The sequence below is a fragment of the Drosophila miranda genome, chromosome 3 (assembly GCF_003369915.1).
Source record: "Drosophila miranda strain MSH22 chromosome 3, D.miranda_PacBio2.1, whole genome shotgun sequence".
NCBI classification, from domain to species: domain Eukaryota; kingdom Metazoa; phylum Arthropoda; class Insecta; order Diptera; family Drosophilidae; genus Drosophila; species Drosophila miranda.
In genome coordinates, this window is record NC_046676.1 from 14759239 (window position 1) to 14776069 (window position 16831).

A 16831-nucleotide genomic window follows, 5' to 3' on the forward strand; every position below is an offset into this window, starting at 1 on the left:
ATTGTGTAGAAAATTGATGCATTAATTGGATAAAATTATGTGGGCAGGGCTGTGGGTTCTATCTAGGTAGTAATATTCCATGGAAAATCAAATTGGAGGAATAAGTAAAATGGAAATTGAATTCGTCAGTATATTTTCGGTATATTTTTAAGGTAAGACTGTATATTTTGGTATATTTCTGAGTGTCAGACGGTATCGTTGTACGTGTTATTAATTTTTTAAAAACGCAAAAACGAAGAGGTAGGTGTTCTGTTTTTCTGATTAATGGTGATTAATTTATTAAAATATTGGTGCATTCCAGCTTATAACCTACTGAAAATGTCTGATGAACAACCCAATCTCGTGGCTGGACACCCACCTGCTTGTAAGTGCAATTGCATAGGTATTCTCCATGCGCTTTGATGTATTTGTGTGCTTGTGTGTTAATGTGTAGTAGGTAAAAAGTGTTAAAATGGCTATGGAGGTGCTCTGCTGGCAATTAATTGTGCACCCAATTCACAACAATAGCCTCCAATATCTATTGCCTTATCAGTATCTTAGCCTGTTTCGGCCGATGCTGATAAGCAATAAGAAAACGAAGCAACACGTTCCCACACATGCACTCAGCAAGCGGTACTCACGCACACTCTTGCGGAGCTTTAGTTATTGCGACGGTGCTGTCCAAAATCACATATTTTTTACATTCTGCTGACGTCATGTGCATTTCGATTCTTCTATAATGTTCCATTTGGCTTTCAGTGAAGGCAGGCGGCATGCGTATTGTCCAGCACAAGCCCACTGCATCGGAGCGTGCCCCCAAGGATGCCGAGGATTGCACTGGTCTGACAGTAAGCGCGACCACTATATGGGGAAACTGTATATATTATTAAATTCATTGCACATTGTAATTACAGCAACCCGTTAGCGTGAACTCGGCTGTGGTGAGCGGTGCTCCCGTGAAGGGACACACGGACTTTACGCCAGCTTCTGCCCAGGTGGCACACTTGCCTAAGCCCCCAATGTCGGTTCAGCAGAAGACTCAGAATCACATCCAACAGCCCCGCAAGTGAGGTCTTCCCTATCCTACTAAATAATTACTTTGATCTTTCGTTGAAATTCTTCAAATCCAAATGGTATTGAAATCCACTTTGTAAGTGATTTTAGTTAACACAATCCTTAAATTTTTGCTACTGCATTCCAAATGAATTTCAATGTTTTGCTAATTTTATGCTTTAAATAAAGTTTTTCCTTTTGTAAATATTCGGATAATGGCGGCTTGTAAAACCCAACTCTATATTACGATAAGCTATATCAAGTATTTTGTTTTATCATCGATCTGCATTTACTCGTAGGATCATTCTCTTCTGATCTTCTGAATCACTTGTGCTGCTAGCCTTATCTAGATATCTAAATAGATAATGCAAATCTGGGTAGATTGGAAGATGTAGGAAAAGTGACCAATGCCCTTGTAATTCCCAAGTGCTTTTTCGGGACAATCGGTATATAAAAGCGGCAGCTCGGGCTGGAATGTTGCCTCACTGAGCTTCGGTGGTCCGGGGTGCGGACTTCAAATCCGTAGTCGATTAGCGTCGAAGTGGTTCGATTCCACCTGTGGGGCGACTTACAGAAGAGGAGGAGCTATTCAAGTCGAAAACTTTTGTAAAATGTGAAGAAGTGTGCTTTATTTTTCTTCCATAACTATTTAAATTGAATTTGCTGCGTTAACTATCCAAGGTCTTAGAACGGCCACATCTGCATACACACCCGGGTAGTTATCGAGCGCACACTTGTATCCCCAGGAGACGATGCCCACCAGCAAATGGTTCGCTACCAGTGGACCACCAGAGTCTCCCGTGCAGGCATCCCTTTCAGCGTAGGCGCCGCAGATCGTTTCCTCCCCAACATAGTCCCAGCCGTAGCCATAAGTGCTGGAGGCGCATTGTCCTCGCTCGATGATCTGCAGCTGGACCGTCTGGAGGCTTCCGGCGTAGCTACCATCCTGCTCTGTGTAGCCCCAACCGCTAACGGTGGCATTTGTTCCGCCTGAGGGACTAACTCTGGCCAAATTGATGGCCTTTATGGAGAGGCCGAAGCTGAGAGGTGCGGACAGACGCATCACGGCAATATCGTAGTGGAGATATTTCAAGTCGAACTTCTCGTGTACCTTGTAGGCCGCTACAGGTACCAAAGTTCCGCCGTAGTTGTGGTGTTCGGCACCCACGCGCACCTTCATCAGAGTAACGGATTTCCCGTCCAAGCAGTGCGCCGCCGTGATAATAATATCCTTGCTGTAGATGACGCCGCCGCATTCGTGACGTGCACTGATCTGTATGGACACCTGCCAGGGCGCATTGTGAATGGCCTGCTCGGCTCCGCCCACAATGCGTCCCTTGGTATCGTTGGCTGTGGTTACTCCGAGAATGAGGAGGACGAGAAGCAAAACTATCCCAGTGGCGGTCATGTCTGCGAACACTTCGAAAGCCAAGTACAAACTGCTCTAGTAATGCATGGATCCCGATCATATCGGAGCTCTTCGAAGGGTTGTAAAATTAATCGCCGGCTATTAGCGGCTTATCGGCGACCGCAATAGAGAGATTCCTGAGTTTCTTTGGCTCCGTAATTCGATGGGTAATGTACATTCTACACTCTACATGAAATACCCAACAAATTTTAGCCCTCATTCCACCTGAGTTGGCTGTTTGTTACCCAGGCAACAATCGGAAAACATATGAGGCAACTACTCGATTGATTTTGCCATATTTGAAAACAACTGGAGCAGCATGGACGACTTGAAGATAACGCAGGAGGATCTGCGACGGTTGCGGGAGAGCTGTCTACAGGGAATCCGCGAGAGTGAACTCTACCAGCTGCGGAACGACGCCAAGCTTCGGGCTGTCCATAGCACTCAGAGCTACGAGGAGTTCAAGTAAGTTTGCCTCTGCCTTCTCCACTTGAATCCTATTCACCCCAATACTTGCAGGGACATTGTAGATGCAGCTCATCTGCGTCCCGTCACCAAGGCGGACAAGGACAATGCACAGACGAAGAGTCGCCTGTGGAACTCTGCCACACGTGAATGAAACCTATGATCCTTAATAAATAAATTTGCACAGAGTAATCTTCAGCATGCTATTTAATTTTGCAATAGTTCTTAGACCGAGCTGGCGGCGCTGACCACCCAGGAGCGGAGAGCAGCAACATCGGCGTAGACACCGGGGTAGTTGGCGTAGGCGCAGCCATAGCCCCAGGACACAACACCTACGAGGACACCGCCGGAAACCAATGGGCCGCCGGAATCACCCTGGCAGGCATCCTTGCCGCTGGAATAAGCGCAGATCATGGTGGACTTGATCTCACTGCCATAACCGTAGGTGGAGGAAGCGCACTGCGACTGGCTGACGATGTTCACGTTCACATACTGCAGGGTGGTGGGGATGGAGCTGGAGCCGTACGACAGGGTACCCCATCCGGAGACGGAAGCAGCAGCACCGTTACTGGGAGCGGAGCTGGCCAGACCGATAGCCTTGATGGTGGAGCTGAGGCTCAGGGAAGAGCTCAGCCTGATGACAGCGATGTCGTTGACCATGGTGTTGGCGTTGTAGCCCTCGTGGTTCTTGAAGGATGCAACCTGCACGACGGTGCCGCCGGAGCTCCAGTAAGTGGAACCGGCACGGACCTGGAGGGTCGAGGCGGACACGGACTGCAGGCAGTGAGCAGCGGTCACAACGATGCTGGCGGAGTAGACCGAGCCACCGCAGGAGTGGGAGCCACTGCGCTGCAGGGAGATCTGCCAGGGGAAGCTGCTGATGGTGGTGGCGGTGCCTCCAACAATGCGGCCATCCAGCTGGGGCAGGAGACCCTCTGGGATGGTGCCTCCCAGGGCGCAGGCGACAGCAGACAACAAGATCACGAACTTCAACATATTGCGAATACAATGAGTTGTTTGAGAACTGGTAGCCTCTTTTATAGGGGGTTACTATCACCTCAAAGAAAATTAATCAGAGTTTCCAATTAATTTTATCACGTGTACGAGGGGCTAAATTAGGACCAGCAAAATGGCCAATGACTTACCCATATGTATCTGGGTGCTATCTCTGATAATAGACCAGTATATAATTCATAGGCAAGTATGGCTTAGTCTATAGATGTATGTATATATGAATATGCATACATACATATATAAAGCTGTATGGTTTGATGGAGTTCCCTGTTTTAGGGGTGTGGTGTGCCGTTCTCATACTATATATTCCCACATTGTGATAAGAGTACGATCGTATGGACGCCTGCATCTCGAAAAACACAACAAAAGAAGTCGTGACTTTGTGAGTCGTGGCACACGGGCCGCGACACTATTTTACCCGGTACTTAGTTTATATACCTATACATATGCAATCTTATGATATATTGAAATATTTGACTTATGTGCAGTGAAAAATGTGAAAACTAGTCCTTAAATCAAATAAACAATTAACTAAGGACTTATTTTTACATATACAAAATATATAATTTAATAACTAACTGTACATATCTATAGCATATTTTCTAATGAACACCGAAGAGTATACCAAAAATTCCGAAACAACAGTTGCTCCAAAGGTCATTGATTAGAAATGTGCCTCAGTAAATAAATATGTTTTATAAAAAAACATCTAAATGGAGCTATCAAAATCGAAAGGTGCGCTAGCATTATGTCAATGCTGACAGCCACTCCACAAATTTAGTTTCCGTATCAGTATTTCGGAAAATCCCATTTCAATCACTATCTCTCAAAGGACCATGCCTGCTCTGGAATCAGAGTTTCGGCATTTGGGAAAAGCCCATTTCAATCACTATCTTTGGAAGAAAAATATCAGCCTTTCGAATCAGAGTTGCGCAAGATATTCCACATTTAGATGAATACAAAGCCGAACCGAATGACAACTTGTGAGGGATCTTGCAGCAATCAGTTCTTTTTCATATAAAACAACAAACCATCACTGATTATTATATATGACTGATTAAATAGGCTTAAAGAAGAACTCTACTTGTGAATGGCGCTGAACGGAAAATGATTATATACCATTTCTTTTTGCAGCTGATATGGAAGTGATTGATCCCCAAAGTTCCATGACACAGCTCTTTACATGACACATCATATATCACTTAAGTTATCATTGCTTTCCAATCTTCAAAGCTGTAGCAACATTACGGCAACATTGAAGGGCAAGTTCTTAAAAGGTACTCTTATTCCCAGCGAAGAATAGATAATACTTATTTAGAGAACTTCCATTCCAAGTTCGAAAGGAGTATCATCCATATCCCTTAAGAAAAGGTTTAACCAAACCATTCCAAGAATGATGTATGATGTATATAATAAAAAAGATATTAAGTGCGTTCAGATATTGTTTAATTTCGCAATAGTTCTTAGACCGAGTTGGCGGCGTTGACCACCCACGAGCGGAGGGCAGCAACATCGGCGTACACTCCGGGGTAGTTGGACAAGGCGCAGCCATAGCCCCAGGACACAACACCAACGAGGACACCGCCGGAGACCAATGGGCCGCCGGAATCACCCTGGCAGGCATCCTTGCCGCTGGAAGCAGCGCAGATCATGGAGGACTTGATCTGGCTACCATAGCTGTAGCTGGAGGAAGCGCACTGCGACTGGCCGACGATGTTCACGTTCACGTACTGCAGGGTGGTGGGGATGGAGCTGGAGCCGGAGGACTGGGTGCCCCAGCCGGAGACGGAAGCAGCAGCACCGTTACTGGGAGCAGAGCTGGCCAGACCGATGGTCTTGATGGTGGAGCTGAGGCTCAGGGAAGAGCTCAGCCTGATGACAGCGATGTCGTTGACCATGGTGTTGGCGTTGTAGCCCTCGTGGTTCTTGAAGGACGAAACCTTGACGGCGGTGCCGCCGGAGCTCCAGTAAGTGGAACCGGCACGGACCTGGAGGGTCGAGGCGGACACGGACTGCAGGCAGTGAGCAGCGGTCACAATGATGTTGGCGGAGTAGACCGAGCCACCGCAGGAGTGGGAGCCACTGCGCTGCAGGGAGATCTGCCAGGGGAAGCTGCTGATGGTGGTGGCGGAGCCTCCAACAATGCGGCCATCCAGCTGGGGCAGGAGACCCTCTGGGATGGTGCCTCCCAGGGCGCAGGCGACAGCAGACAACAAGATGACGAACTTCAACATATTGCGAAATGAATACGTTGTCTGTAGAACTGGGTTCCGCTTTTATAGGTGTTTGGCAGCCTTTTCCTATCTTTTCGCTGCCCAAACCGCAGTAATCATATCGCGGATATGACGGCGTAATGCCAATTCGAGTGGGCAGTGTCTGATAAGGTGATAGGATGATAAGATGATTGAATTCTGGGCGCTTTTGAGCGATTGACTCGCAGCGAAAGTGACGCAGCATCTATGGTTAAGATATAGGTGTCAATCAAGTTACTGATCTGTGTTCCTGGACACCTATATAAGCTTGAGCTAATCCGAAGGTAGTCATACAACTGAGAAACATGTTGAGATTTGTAGTACTTCTGTCGGCTATTGCCTGCGCTTTGGGCGGCACCATCCCCGAGGGTCTCCTGCCCCAGCTGGATGGCCGCATTGTCGGTGGCTACGAGACCAGCATCGAGGCTCACCCTTACCAGGTGTCCCTGCAGCGCAGCGGATCCCACTTCTGCGGTGGCTCCATCTACTCCCACGACATCGTCATCACTGCTGCTCACTGCCTGCAGTCGATTGAGGCCAAGGATCTGAAGGTTCGCGTGGGCAGCACCTACTGGCGCTCCGGCGGTAGCGTGCACTCGGTGCGTGCTTTCAGGAACCACGAGGGATACGACGCCAGCACCATGGTCAACGACATTGCCATCATCCGCATCGAGTCCGACCTGAGCTTCCGCTCGAGCATTAGGGAAATCCGCATTGCCAGCTCCAACCCACGCGAAGGAGCCAAGGCTGTTGTCTCCGGCTGGGGCACCACCGAGTCCGGCGGCAGCGTCATTCCCGACCATCTGTTGGCCGTCGACCTCAAGATCGTTGATCGCGAGAAGTGCGCCTCCGACGAGTTCAGCTATGGCAGCAAGATCAAGGACACCATGATCTGCGCCTACGCCGAGCACAAGGATGCCTGCCAGGGCGATTCTGGCGGTCCCCTGGTCTCCGGCAGCCGTCTCGTCGGCGTTGTCTCCTGGGGCTATGGCTGCGGCGATGTGAGGTATCCCGGTGTCTATGCTGACGTCGCCCACTTCCACGAGTGGATCGAGAAGACCGCCGACGAAGTCTAAGGCTCTCACTGTGTAGTCCCTTGACAGAAAACACTTCAATAAACCGCAATCAAAATAGATTTGGTATCTCTTCATTCCGTCATTTTGCGTCGTGGCTGTAATTCTATTCATGGAGTCCACTCACCAGATAACGCCATGTCAGTGGGGGTCTATAAAAGGGCCGGTGTGCGTTTTGTAACCAACCATTCGCTAGCAACGCTCAACATGCTGAAGTTCGTGATCTTGTTGTCGGCTGTCGCCTGCGCCCTGGGAGGCACCATCCCAGAGGGTCTCCTGCCCCAGCTGGATGGCCGCATTGTTGGAGGCTCCGCCACCACCATCAGCAGCTTCCCCTGGCAGATCTCCCTGCAGCGCAGTGGCTCCCACTCCTGCGGTGGCTCGGTCTACTCCGCCAACATCATTGTGACCGCTGCTCACTGCCTGCAGTCCGTGTCCGCCTCGACCCTCCAGGTCCGTGCCGGCTCCACCTACTGGAACTCCGGCGGCACCGTCGTCAAGGTTTCGTCCTTCAAGAACCACGAGGGCTACAACGCCAACACCATGGTCAACGACATCGCTGTCATCAGGCTGAGCTCTTCCCTGAGCCTCAGCTCTAACATCAAGGCCATTGCCCTCGCTACCTACAACCCAGCCAATGGAGCCTCTGCCGCCGTCTCCGGCTGGGGCACCCAGTCCTCGGGCTCCAGCTCCATCCCCACCACCCTGCAGTATGTGAACGTGAACATCGTCAGCCAGTCGCAGTGTGCTTCCTCCACCTACGGTTATGGTAGCCAAATCAAGAGCACAATGATCTGCGCTTATGCCAGCGGCAAGGATGCCTGCCAAGGCGATTCCGGCGGCCCATTGGTCTCCGGCGGAAATCTGGTCGGTGTTGTGTCCTGGGGCTATGGCTGCGCCTACGCCAACTACCCCGGTGTCTACGCCGATGTTGCTGTCCTCCGCACCTGGGTTGTTAGTGCTGCCAACTCGATCTAACTGAATAAATTATCCCTTCAGTAAATTCAATAAAGTTTTGCAAACACTATTTCGAAACTCTCCCTCTTTTTGGGATTTAAGGAAACCAAACGTTATACTCCTCTTAAATGATTATCGAAGAAATAAGGATAAGGCGTGCTTAGGCGGAAGTTGGTTCTTGCTTACAGATTCCTATCACTTCACACGTTACGAGTATCTTTTGAGGGTTTCGAGGGAATTCACCCGAATTACGTCGGTCATTATGGTACGCGGTATTCGTATAGTGCAAGGGTATATTGTATTCGTGTATAAATACGTTGCATTCATAAGGCATGTAGCAAGGAAGATGCATGTTCTGATTTATATTTTCAAAGCGATTTCAATAGACAGAGAAAAGATTAAGAATAGTGAGTATTGGCGGGACACAACTAGGTATATCTGTGAAGAGGGTATCTTTTAGTCGGAATGTGGCTTTTTACTTGGTTCCAACTGATATCCGTGGTTTTAAGTGTTCTCGAGTATGGGGTAAACATTTGCCTGTCGGCACTCAAGTGGTGTATCTAATCAATCCTTGAGTGCATCGCGTGGCTAGGTTTCCACTCCATCTTGACTGTCTGGACGGCTACGTCATTCGTACATCAAGATTAATTGACCGCAACATAACAGAACAGATAAGTTTTGATTGATTTAGACAGTAAAAAATATAATTTTTCTGTATTTTCTTTTATTTTTATTATTTTTTGATTGAGTTTACTCAAATGATAATAGATTGTAAAAGCCATATAAAGAGCGTTCTCAAGAAGACTATCTTTGCAGATAAAACAAAAAAAATGTTCATCAAATACAAAAAATAAAAATAAATATATTTTTATAATGAAAGTCCCTTTTAGCCGATAAATAATTTAATACATTTCACCATTTATTCTGGGAACTCTTGGCAGATAATTTTGTTTATAAAGTCTTTTTGCAATCTGATAATTTTCAATTTAATTTAAAGAGCCTGCTCTGTTTTTATTGACGATCGCAGCACCTGGGTGTGGTTTGATGAGCGCCAATCCGCTTGTCTAAATATTAAATACTGAATGGACGACTGCGATAGAGAAATTGGGGGTATCTTCGTTATATCATTGATTAGGTAACTTTTGAGGGTAATTAGTTAAAGTAATGACTTTTTGATGACCTTATGGGAAATTCTACTCGTATATTGGGGTCACAGGTACACTATTAGATCGTAAAACCAAAAACGAAAAAAATAAGGTGTGCTTTTTGCGACAAAAATGTGAGTACTCAACCAACTCATCCACTCAAACGATGTACAACACATTATAACACATGCCGATGAACCATCAAAGTGTACCATGTTTATATCTTTAAGACAATAAGTCCATAAAAGGTGTTCAAGTGCGTACTTCCGAAATGCGGCAACAGTTCTTCTGATTCCGTGCGGTGGGTGCCTTTGGCAGATAAGAAGTCGTGGCGATAACGATTGGGCCGACCGGATTACGCTGAAGAGTCTCTTCAGGCACGCGGATGCTAATTCCCGAACCTTAATGATTGCACGATACTGTCAGACGGAACACTCGATCACTCCAGTGGTACTCGATGGAAAGCTACAAATAGGACTGCATGGATCAGCACATGGCTTAGTTTTCTCCGAAAATGAACGGATTAGTAGCACTGTTGGCCTGCCTGGCTGTGGGCAGTGCCTGGGCTGGGACTGTCAGCGTCGCTCGCAGTCCCTTCGCGCGAGAGGGTCGCATAGTGGGCGGCGAGGACACCACTATACAGGCCCATCCCTACCAGGTGTCGCTGCAGACAAAGCGTGGCTCCCACTTTTGCGGAGGCAGCTTGGTCAACAAGAACACCGTGGTGACGGCGGCTCATTGTCTGCAGGGCCGCACGGCCTCCAAGGTCTATGTCCGCCTCGGTTCCACGCTTTACAATGAGGGGGGACTGGTGGTGTCGGTCCGAGAGCTGGCATACAACGAGAAATACAGCTCCAGCACCATGGAGTTTGATGTGGGAATCTTGAAGCTGGCCGAGGACGTTGAGGAGACCGAAGATATCCGCTACATAGAGCTGGCCAAAGAGACGCCAGCCACGGGCACGCCAGCCATTGTCACTGGGTGGGGATCTAAGTGCTACTTCTGGTGCATGACCCTGCCAAAGGTCCTTCAGGCAGTGACCGTATACATCGTGGACTGGCAGTTGTGTGCCTCGGATGAGTACAAGTACGGCGAGATTATCTACGACACCATGGTATGTGCCTACGAGAAGAAGAAGGATGCCTGCCAGGGCGACTCCGGTGGTCCTCTGGTGGCCGAGAATAAGCTCGTGGGCATTGTGTCCTGGGGCTATGGCTGCGCCTCAAATCTGCTGCCCGGCGTCTATGCCAGTGTGCCCGCTCTGCGTGATTGGATCGTTGAGAATGCCGAAAGTCTGTAGATCTTTCAATAGCTCATTGTTTGGTATAGTTCATTCCGAATCATGTATACTTTCAGGGATTCCACAAAATTCCAGTACCTAAGAGATTAAAAATCAATCAGAAAGCTCTCTAAAGCTAAGTGTCTTTATATTTATATTGAAAATCAACCAAAACCAAACTGTGCTTATCGCCAATAGTCTCATAGTCAGCCATGGTCTTCTCATGCCCTTGGGTGGCTATAAGCAATTAGTTTGCCATTTGCCATCTTATCGGGGTAAGACCCAATCCAATTTATTGACCAATTCAAGATAGTCCCAAAGCTTTTCGCTGATTGCAACGATCCATTCCAAAGAAATTTTAGTAGCTCCCTGAACAACAAAATGAACAAAGCTCGATCCGCGTTCGCCGCCGCCCTTCTTCTGCTGGCCATCTGCGCCGCGAATGGTGACCTGGAAGGCCGCATTGTGGGTGGCGTGGACACCTCCAATTACTTTGCCAAATATGTGGTACAGCTGCGCAGACGCAGCTCCACCAGCAGCGCCTATGCGCAGACCTGCGGCGGAAGCGTTCTGGACAGTCGGACGATTGTGACCGCTGCCCATTGCGTATACAACCGACAGGCGGAGAACTTCCTGGTGGTGGCCGGGACCGATAACCGGGCTGGAATGGATGGCGTGGTGGTGCGCGTGGAGCAGCTGATCCCTCACGAGAGCTACAATGCCACCACAACGGATAACGACATCGCTCTGGTGATCGTCTCGCCACCGCTGCCCCTGACGGACGCCAGCAGCATTGGAGCAATTGAGGCAGCCACAGAGCAGCCGCCAGTGGGCGCAGTGGCCACTGTCAGCGGATGGGGCTACACCCAGGAGAGCGGATTGTCCTCCAATAAGCTGCAGCAGGTCCAGGTACCGCTCGTGGACAGCGTCCAGTGCCAGGATACTTACTACTGGCGACCCATCAGCGAGGCCATGCTCTGTGCAGGACTGCCAGAGGGTGGCAAGGATGCCTGCCAGGGCGACTCCGGCGGACCGCTGGTCGTCAACAATCAGCTCGTCGGCATCGTGTCCTGGGGCGAGGGCTGTGCCCGTCCCAATACTCCCGGTGTCTATGCGAATGTGGCCCATTTCAAGAACTGGATCGCCCAGCAACGGGCCACTTATGCATAGGTTAACATGCAAGGGGTGCGACATGCGACCTCTGCTCCTATATGATACTCGTACTAAAATATTTAAATAAATAAAAGTGTAATTTAACTAATGAATGGGGAAATTTTAAAATACACTTGAGATATCACAGGAGTGTGGATACTTAACTTGGTTTCTCTAGCTCTTATGGGCTCTGAGATCTGGGCACTCATCGGGACGGACAGACGGACAGACAGATATGGCTCTATCTATTCGGCTATTGATGCTGATCAAGAATATATACATATACTTTATGGGGTCGGAAACGCTTCCTTCTGTACCGCCCAGTACACGTCCATTTTTGCCACAAATCTAATATACCCCTATATCATTTTGAGTATCGGGTATAAAAATGCTGTAGTGTCGTTAGAGAGGCATGTTATGTTGGGTCTAACCGGAGTTGATTTCTTGATTATCGATTGCACTCTGTAGGTCCATTCCGTGTTCAGAGCGGAGGATTATGCATGTTTTAAAAAATGTTAGTGCAATTTTAAATATTTTACTCCATTTTAAATCATGAGTAGTATTATGAAACTTTTCAATTGCCAACTGATCCAAAAGCAACAACCAATGGTATACGCTGGATACAGATGAAATGATATACATATAGAACATATCGTATTTAGTGGATACTGTTACTTAAATGTGGGACTCTTTGAAAGATTTATACAACCGATTTTAGTGCTATTCGAACTTCTTCTTTATTCAGTTTGAGTGAATTGGTTTTTAATAACAGGTTTTAGGGCAAATATATCATATTCTTCATATCTCTATGTTCAATTGGAATTGTCTGATATGCAATATATTTCAGATATTTTCGTTGATAGTTTTGAATAAATGAAGATCGTGGAAATTTCGTTCACATGATGCACTGGAAACTGGCAACATAAGCATCGTCTGGCTCTAGCATTTCATCTCATCTCAGCAGTACTGAATCCTCCAGTTACGGATGTGGAGGACAGATCAGCAGCACCGTAATCTGCGCTGCTACCGGCTGTACCGGCTGTGGCCATATCCAAGCGTTAGGTTATGAGGATAGTATGTAAAATGTTTAATGGGAATGTTTGGTACGAATGCCGTACGTACATGTATTTTCTAAGATTTTTAAGGTTGTACTGTCTGGACTTTAAGAACGGTTTCTATGGTTTTTGTCGTCCAGTGTTATAGACGCCCATAAAGCGTATCGCCCGGAGTATTACTCTACAAGTGCTAAAGGTATCCAGAATAAAATTTATGGTACGAATATAGTTGACCGACTGCTTGATAAGCCTTACAATAGTCGGTACCGCCGCTGGGACTATCAGTCCTCGATTCTCCGCCAACTGTCGAACATGTCGCGCTCATTGCTGTCCAGCCTTTGTGCCCTGCTCTGTCTAGTGGCAGTGGCCAGGTCTTTGCCCGTGCAGGAGGATGAGGCGACCAGCCAGGGCCCACGGATTGTGGGCGGCTACGTGACGGATGTGTCCCAGACCCCCTACCAGATCTCGCTGCGGTACAAGGGGATTACGACGCCAACGAATCCCTTCCGCCACAGGTGCGGAGGCTCCATCATCAGCAGTACGATGGTCGTGACGGCGGCCCACTGCATCATTGGCACGGTGGCCAGTCAGTTCAAGGTGGTGGCCGGGACCAACCTGCTCAGCGGCACCGACGGCATCATCGTCTCCGTGTCGAAGATCATCATGCACGAAGAGTACTTCTCTGGAGCTGCCTATAACAACGATATTGCCTTGCTGATTGTGGATCCACCGCTGCCGATCAACAACTTCACCATCAAGGCCATCGAGTTGGCCTCGGAGCCCCCGCTGGCCGGTACCGTCAGCAAGATCAGCGGTTGGGGAACCACTTCCTCGGGCGGCGTTGCCTCCAACGTACTGCTCGCCGTCGATGTCCCAATCGTGAGCAACGAGGACTGCAACAAGGACTACGAAGACTTTGGCGATGATACCTACCAGATCACACCAGCCATGCTGTGCGCTGGCGTACGTGGAGTGGGTGGCAAGGATGCCTGCCAGGGCGACTCCGGCGGCCCGCTGGTCGTCCGCGATCAGCTCCATGGCGTTGTTTCCTGGGGCAACGCCTGTGCCCTGGCCAACTATCCCGGTGTCTACGCCAGTGTGTCGAACCTGAGGACCTGGCTTGATTCCAAGATAGCGGAAGAAGCAAATCTCTGAAACATAAAACATCATCTAATCTGTAAGCACCGCTTAATCTCATGTCACATGAGGTTATATCAATAAATGGGTATTTTTTTGGCCATGAGGTTTCCAATTCAAAAGAATTGTTTCTAAAGATTGCCCCAATCGCATTTGGATTACATCCACATAGCAGCGATTAGATCAACGTGGTTGTCACTCGTTTGATCAAGACATCAAATCCGAAAACACGCCCAGAAGCATTATCGTTCAGTTTTGTTTGCCAAATACACATATGTGGCATGCATTTAGGTTTAGTACAAATTTGGTTTGCAAAATGTGTGGCATACTTCTCGGCTATCCATAGAAATAATACCAATATCCCTCCATTTTCTTGAAAGTGGATCCAAAGTTCAATCTAAATCTTTCGAATGGGAAAATCTCCGCTAAACTGTGAGCAGAGAATGTTAATTTGTATATCCGATTGGGGTTGAAACGATAAGGTTTAACATTGATCTCATTTCGAATTCGTTGCCAAATCATAAAGATATAGATTACAAATCGATATTTACTAGTGAATCATGGGGAAGTTTACTCTTAAAACCGTTTGAGCGACCATATCTCGGAGTCCAAACAAGGGTCGATATAAAATTCGATTGTAGAGGCTTCATAGATAGATGGAGCTTACGTCTGAAATACCTTAAGATTAACCGAAAGCAGTCCGCAAACAACGTAATCGTCTTTATCTCGGTAGTACTCTTCGGTACGCGTTTCTAAATGAAGCTATCTCGAGCACCTCCCATTAAGATAATCGATATGCCGCCGCCGCCTGGAAAAGTGCAAATTCGCGCTCCGCCCAATCATAATTTACAATCAGTTCGATTCGAACCAGTTGCCTGTGCAAATCGACCGCCAGTCCACATCCGCAGCGGAACAATGAGCATCCGAGAGCTTCAGATGATGGGGCCGCTCCTGCTGCTGCTGCTGCTGGCAGCAGCGGGCTCCTCCGCCTCCGCCTCCGCAACCGCCTCGGCCTTGGCCCAGCCGGAAGCGCGAATCATCAACGGCACCACAGTGGACATTGGACGGCATCCATACCTGGTCTCCTTGCGGTATCGTCGCAACGAGACGTCCAGCTACATGCACGAGTGTGGCGCAGTGATATACTCCGAGCAGGCCGTGGTCACCACTGCCCAGTGCTTGTGGAACCTGCCGGAGGGCACCAAAGTACTGGCCGTGGCCGCCGCAAACACCCGCAATGGCAGCGACGGACTTGTGGTCCCAGTCTCCAACTGGACGCTTCACCCCAGCTTCGACTACATCACCGTCGACTACGACATCGCGGTTTTGATCCTGGATTCGCCCTTGAATCTAACCCGCTTCGGCGTTCGCTCCATAGGCATTCGACCGCAGCGTCCGGCCGTGGGGCGGCTGGCCACAATCGCCGGCTGGGGCTATCGCGAAGAGGGGGGCCCCTCCAGCTACCGGCTGGAGCAGGCTCAAGTGCCCATCGTCAGCTCGGAGCAGTGCAACCAGATCTACGGCACTGGTGAAGTCACCGATCGAATGGTCTGCGCGGGAAATGTTACTCTAGGTGGTATTGACGCCTGCCAAGGCGACACCGGCGGTCCACTGGTCATCGACGACCAGCTGGTCGGCCTCGTGTCCTGGGGACGCGGCTGTGCCCGTCCTGGCTATCCCTCAGTCTATACCTACGTGGGCAGCCTAAAGAGTTGGATCGATGAAACCCTGGCGACCGGTGGGGCGCAGTAAACAAAGGAATTTTCTAGTTATCCGCTGATTGCTGGCCGCAATCGACGTTATCTTCAAGTGGCTACTGCCCACTATCGGCCCAGCTAGAGCTACCAATGTACACGGCTAATTCAATAATAAAACTGTAATAAAACTAACAAAATAATTAGGAACCGTATCGCCAGTGCCTCGCTTTGGCTTCGAGTCAAACTGTTTTATGTAACATGTTAAATGATTCGCAAGATATATTCCAGGAAAACAATCTTCCGATTTCAAAAGATTTACAGAAAGTCGATTTTCCCCACATTTTCGTAGGATTCGATAGTCTCCAACAGCCAGCTGCGCAGCTCTGGCACGGAGGCATACACGCCCGGGTAGTTCTCTCGCGCACAGCCCGTGCCCCAGGAGACGATGCCCAGCAGTTGATTGTTGTAGATCAGGGGGCCACCGGAATCGCCCTGGCAGGCGTCCTTGCCACCGCCGGTCACGCCGGCGCAGAGCATGCGACTGGTGAGCATTATCGAGTAGGCACTCTTGCACTGACTGTTCTCGACCACGTTCACTTCCACCTCCTGCAGGACGTTGGACAAATAGCCGTTTTCAGTGGTGGTGCCCCAGCCGGTGACTATCACTGCTGAGCCATGCTCCGGACGCTCTTGGGCGAGTGGAATGGGATGGGCCAATTCGTTGAAGATGAAGTCTCCGTCGGTGACGAGAATGGCCGCATCGTAGTCGTTGTTGATTGTCCTGTAGTTTGGATGAATGATAATATTGCGGACCGGCAGTTCCTGCGTCTTTATGCTGATCATCGTAGAGCCGGCCACAATGGTGAGGTCTGCTGGGCTGTCCAAAGTGCTCACGCAATGGGCGGCACTGATGATAATGTTGGTCGAATAGAGGCTGCCGCCACAGCGATGATTGCCCCTGTAGCGCATCGAGATCTGATGTGGATAATTGATGACATCCGTATCCTGTCCGCCCACGATGCGGCCATCGGGCAGCGGCACTTGCACCTCAGCGTTGAGGTGGACGGGATCCGCCAGAGAGGCTCCAACTCCGAGCAAACAGAACGCGACCCAAATCCGTAGCATTTTCAATCAACTGACCGCAAGGCGAGAATCGCACCTAGAT

The 16831-nt window shown here is 49.0% G+C and overlaps 10 protein-coding genes across 10 annotated transcripts; 6 read left to right on the forward strand and 4 right to left on the reverse strand.

Moving 5' to 3' along the window:
• Positions 1 to 165: 165 nt before the first annotated feature.
• LOC108158164 (death-associated protein 1) lies at positions 166 to 1207 on the forward strand. The gene is made up of 4 exons (XM_017290387.2): positions 166 to 240; positions 302 to 364; positions 739 to 827; positions 894 to 1207. The coding sequence occupies exons 2-4, from the start codon at positions 319 to 321 to the stop codon at positions 1047 to 1049; spliced, it is 291 nt and encodes a 96-aa protein (XP_017145876.1). The 5' UTR covers positions 166 to 240; positions 302 to 318; the 3' UTR covers positions 1050 to 1207.
• A 437-nt stretch (positions 1208 to 1644) lies between these two features.
• Positions 1645 to 2521, reverse strand: LOC108160775 (trypsin iota). The gene has a single exon (XM_017294977.2). It carries the CDS (start codon positions 2438 to 2440, stop codon positions 1682 to 1684), a length of 759 nt encoding a protein of 252 aa, XP_017150466.1. The 5' UTR covers positions 2441 to 2521; the 3' UTR covers positions 1645 to 1681.
• Positions 2522 to 2656: 135 nt separating this feature from the next.
• Positions 2657 to 3236, forward strand: LOC117188188 (coiled-coil domain-containing protein 103-like). The gene is made up of 2 exons (XM_033391666.1): positions 2657 to 2905; positions 2960 to 3236. The coding sequence occupies exons 1-2, from the start codon at positions 2760 to 2762 to the stop codon at positions 3057 to 3059; spliced, it is 246 nt and encodes an 81-aa protein (XP_033247557.1). The 5' UTR covers positions 2657 to 2759; the 3' UTR covers positions 3060 to 3236.
• On the reverse strand, positions 3095 to 3922 carry LOC108160774 (trypsin delta). The gene has a single exon (XM_017294976.2). It carries the CDS (start codon positions 3899 to 3901, stop codon positions 3131 to 3133), a length of 771 nt encoding a protein of 256 aa, XP_017150465.1. The 5' UTR covers positions 3902 to 3922; the 3' UTR covers positions 3095 to 3130.
• A 1426-nt stretch (positions 3923 to 5348) lies between these two features.
• Positions 5349 to 6168, reverse strand: LOC108160813 (trypsin alpha-like). Its single transcript, XM_017295036.2, has one exon. It carries the CDS (start codon positions 6151 to 6153, stop codon positions 5383 to 5385), a length of 771 nt encoding a protein of 256 aa, XP_017150525.2. The 5' UTR covers positions 6154 to 6168; the 3' UTR covers positions 5349 to 5382.
• A 287-nt stretch (positions 6169 to 6455) lies between these two features.
• LOC108160812 (trypsin epsilon) lies at positions 6456 to 7306 on the forward strand. Its single transcript, XM_017295035.2, has one exon. The coding sequence runs from the start codon at positions 6477 to 6479 to the stop codon at positions 7245 to 7247; it is 771 nt and encodes a 256-aa protein (XP_017150524.1). The 5' UTR covers positions 6456 to 6476; the 3' UTR covers positions 7248 to 7306.
• Positions 7307 to 7419: 113 nt separating this feature from the next.
• LOC108160883 (trypsin alpha) lies at positions 7420 to 8271 on the forward strand. The gene has a single exon (XM_017295152.2). It carries the CDS (start codon positions 7452 to 7454, stop codon positions 8220 to 8222), a length of 771 nt encoding a protein of 256 aa, XP_017150641.1. The 5' UTR covers positions 7420 to 7451; the 3' UTR covers positions 8223 to 8271.
• A 1570-nt stretch (positions 8272 to 9841) lies between these two features.
• LOC108160979 (trypsin theta) lies at positions 9842 to 10760 on the forward strand. The gene has a single exon (XM_017295280.2). The coding sequence runs from the start codon at positions 9861 to 9863 to the stop codon at positions 10644 to 10646; it is 786 nt and encodes a 261-aa protein (XP_017150769.1). The 5' UTR covers positions 9842 to 9860; the 3' UTR covers positions 10647 to 10760.
• A 218-nt stretch (positions 10761 to 10978) lies between these two features.
• Positions 10979 to 15876, forward strand: LOC108158060 (transmembrane protease serine 9-like). Its single transcript, XM_033390671.1, has 3 exons — positions 10979 to 11794; positions 12973 to 13984; positions 14726 to 15876. The coding sequence occupies exons 1-3, from the start codon at positions 11007 to 11009 to the stop codon at positions 15719 to 15721; spliced, it is 2796 nt and encodes a 931-aa protein (XP_033246562.1). The 5' UTR covers positions 10979 to 11006; the 3' UTR covers positions 15722 to 15876.
• LOC108160491 (trypsin delta) lies at positions 15867 to 16808 on the reverse strand. Its single transcript, XM_017294527.2, has one exon. It carries the CDS (start codon positions 16789 to 16791, stop codon positions 15982 to 15984), a length of 810 nt encoding a protein of 269 aa, XP_017150016.1. The 5' UTR covers positions 16792 to 16808; the 3' UTR covers positions 15867 to 15981.
• Positions 16809 to 16831: the final 23 nt, after the last annotated feature.

Excerpts from the sequence above, each read along its gene's own strand:
- LOC108158164 (XM_017290387.2), top strand. The coding sequence starts at position 319 with ATGTCTGATGAACAACCCAATCTCGTGGCTGGACACCCACCTGCTT. Across the intron at positions 365-738 it reads GGCTGGACACCCACCTGCTT|TGAAGGCAGGCGGCATGCGT; the intron begins GTAAGTGCAATT and ends TTTGGCTTTCAG. Across the intron at positions 828-893 it reads AGGATTGCACTGGTCTGACA|CAACCCGTTAGCGTGAACTC; the intron begins GTAAGCGCGACC and ends TTGTAATTACAG.
- LOC108160775 (XM_017294977.2), bottom strand. The coding sequence starts at position 2,440 with ATGACCGCCACTGGGATAGTTTTGCTTCTCGTCCTCCTCATTCTCGGA.
- LOC117188188 (XM_033391666.1), top strand. The coding sequence starts at position 2,760 with ATGGACGACTTGAAGATAACGCAGGAGGATCTGCGACGGTTGCGGGAG. Across the intron at positions 2,906-2,959 it reads CAGAGCTACGAGGAGTTCAA|GGACATTGTAGATGCAGCTC; the intron begins GTAAGTTTGCCT and ends CAATACTTGCAG.
- LOC108160774 (XM_017294976.2), bottom strand. The coding sequence starts at position 3,901 with ATGTTGAAGTTCGTGATCTTGTTGTCTGCTGTCGCCTGCGCCCTGGGA.
- LOC108160813 (XM_017295036.2), bottom strand. The coding sequence starts at position 6,153 with ATGTTGAAGTTCGTCATCTTGTTGTCTGCTGTCGCCTGCGCCCTGGGA.
- LOC108160812 (XM_017295035.2), top strand. The coding sequence starts at position 6,477 with ATGTTGAGATTTGTAGTACTTCTGTCGGCTATTGCCTGCGCTTTGGGC.
- LOC108160883 (XM_017295152.2), top strand. The coding sequence starts at position 7,452 with ATGCTGAAGTTCGTGATCTTGTTGTCGGCTGTCGCCTGCGCCCTGGGA.
- LOC108160979 (XM_017295280.2), top strand. The coding sequence starts at position 9,861 with ATGAACGGATTAGTAGCACTGTTGGCCTGCCTGGCTGTGGGCAGTGCC.
- LOC108158060 (XM_033390671.1), top strand. The coding sequence starts at position 11,007 with ATGAACAAAGCTCGATCCGCGTTCGCCGCCGCCCTTCTTCTGCTGGCC. Across the intron at positions 11,795-12,972 it reads CAACGGGCCACTTATGCATA|TGTTATAGACGCCCATAAAG; the intron begins GGTTAACATGCA and ends TTTGTCGTCCAG. Across the intron at positions 13,985-14,725 it reads TAGCGGAAGAAGCAAATCTC|ATGAAGCTATCTCGAGCACC; the intron begins TGAAACATAAAA and ends ACGCGTTTCTAA.
- LOC108160491 (XM_017294527.2), bottom strand. The coding sequence starts at position 16,791 with ATGCTACGGATTTGGGTCGCGTTCTGTTTGCTCGGAGTTGGAGCCTCT.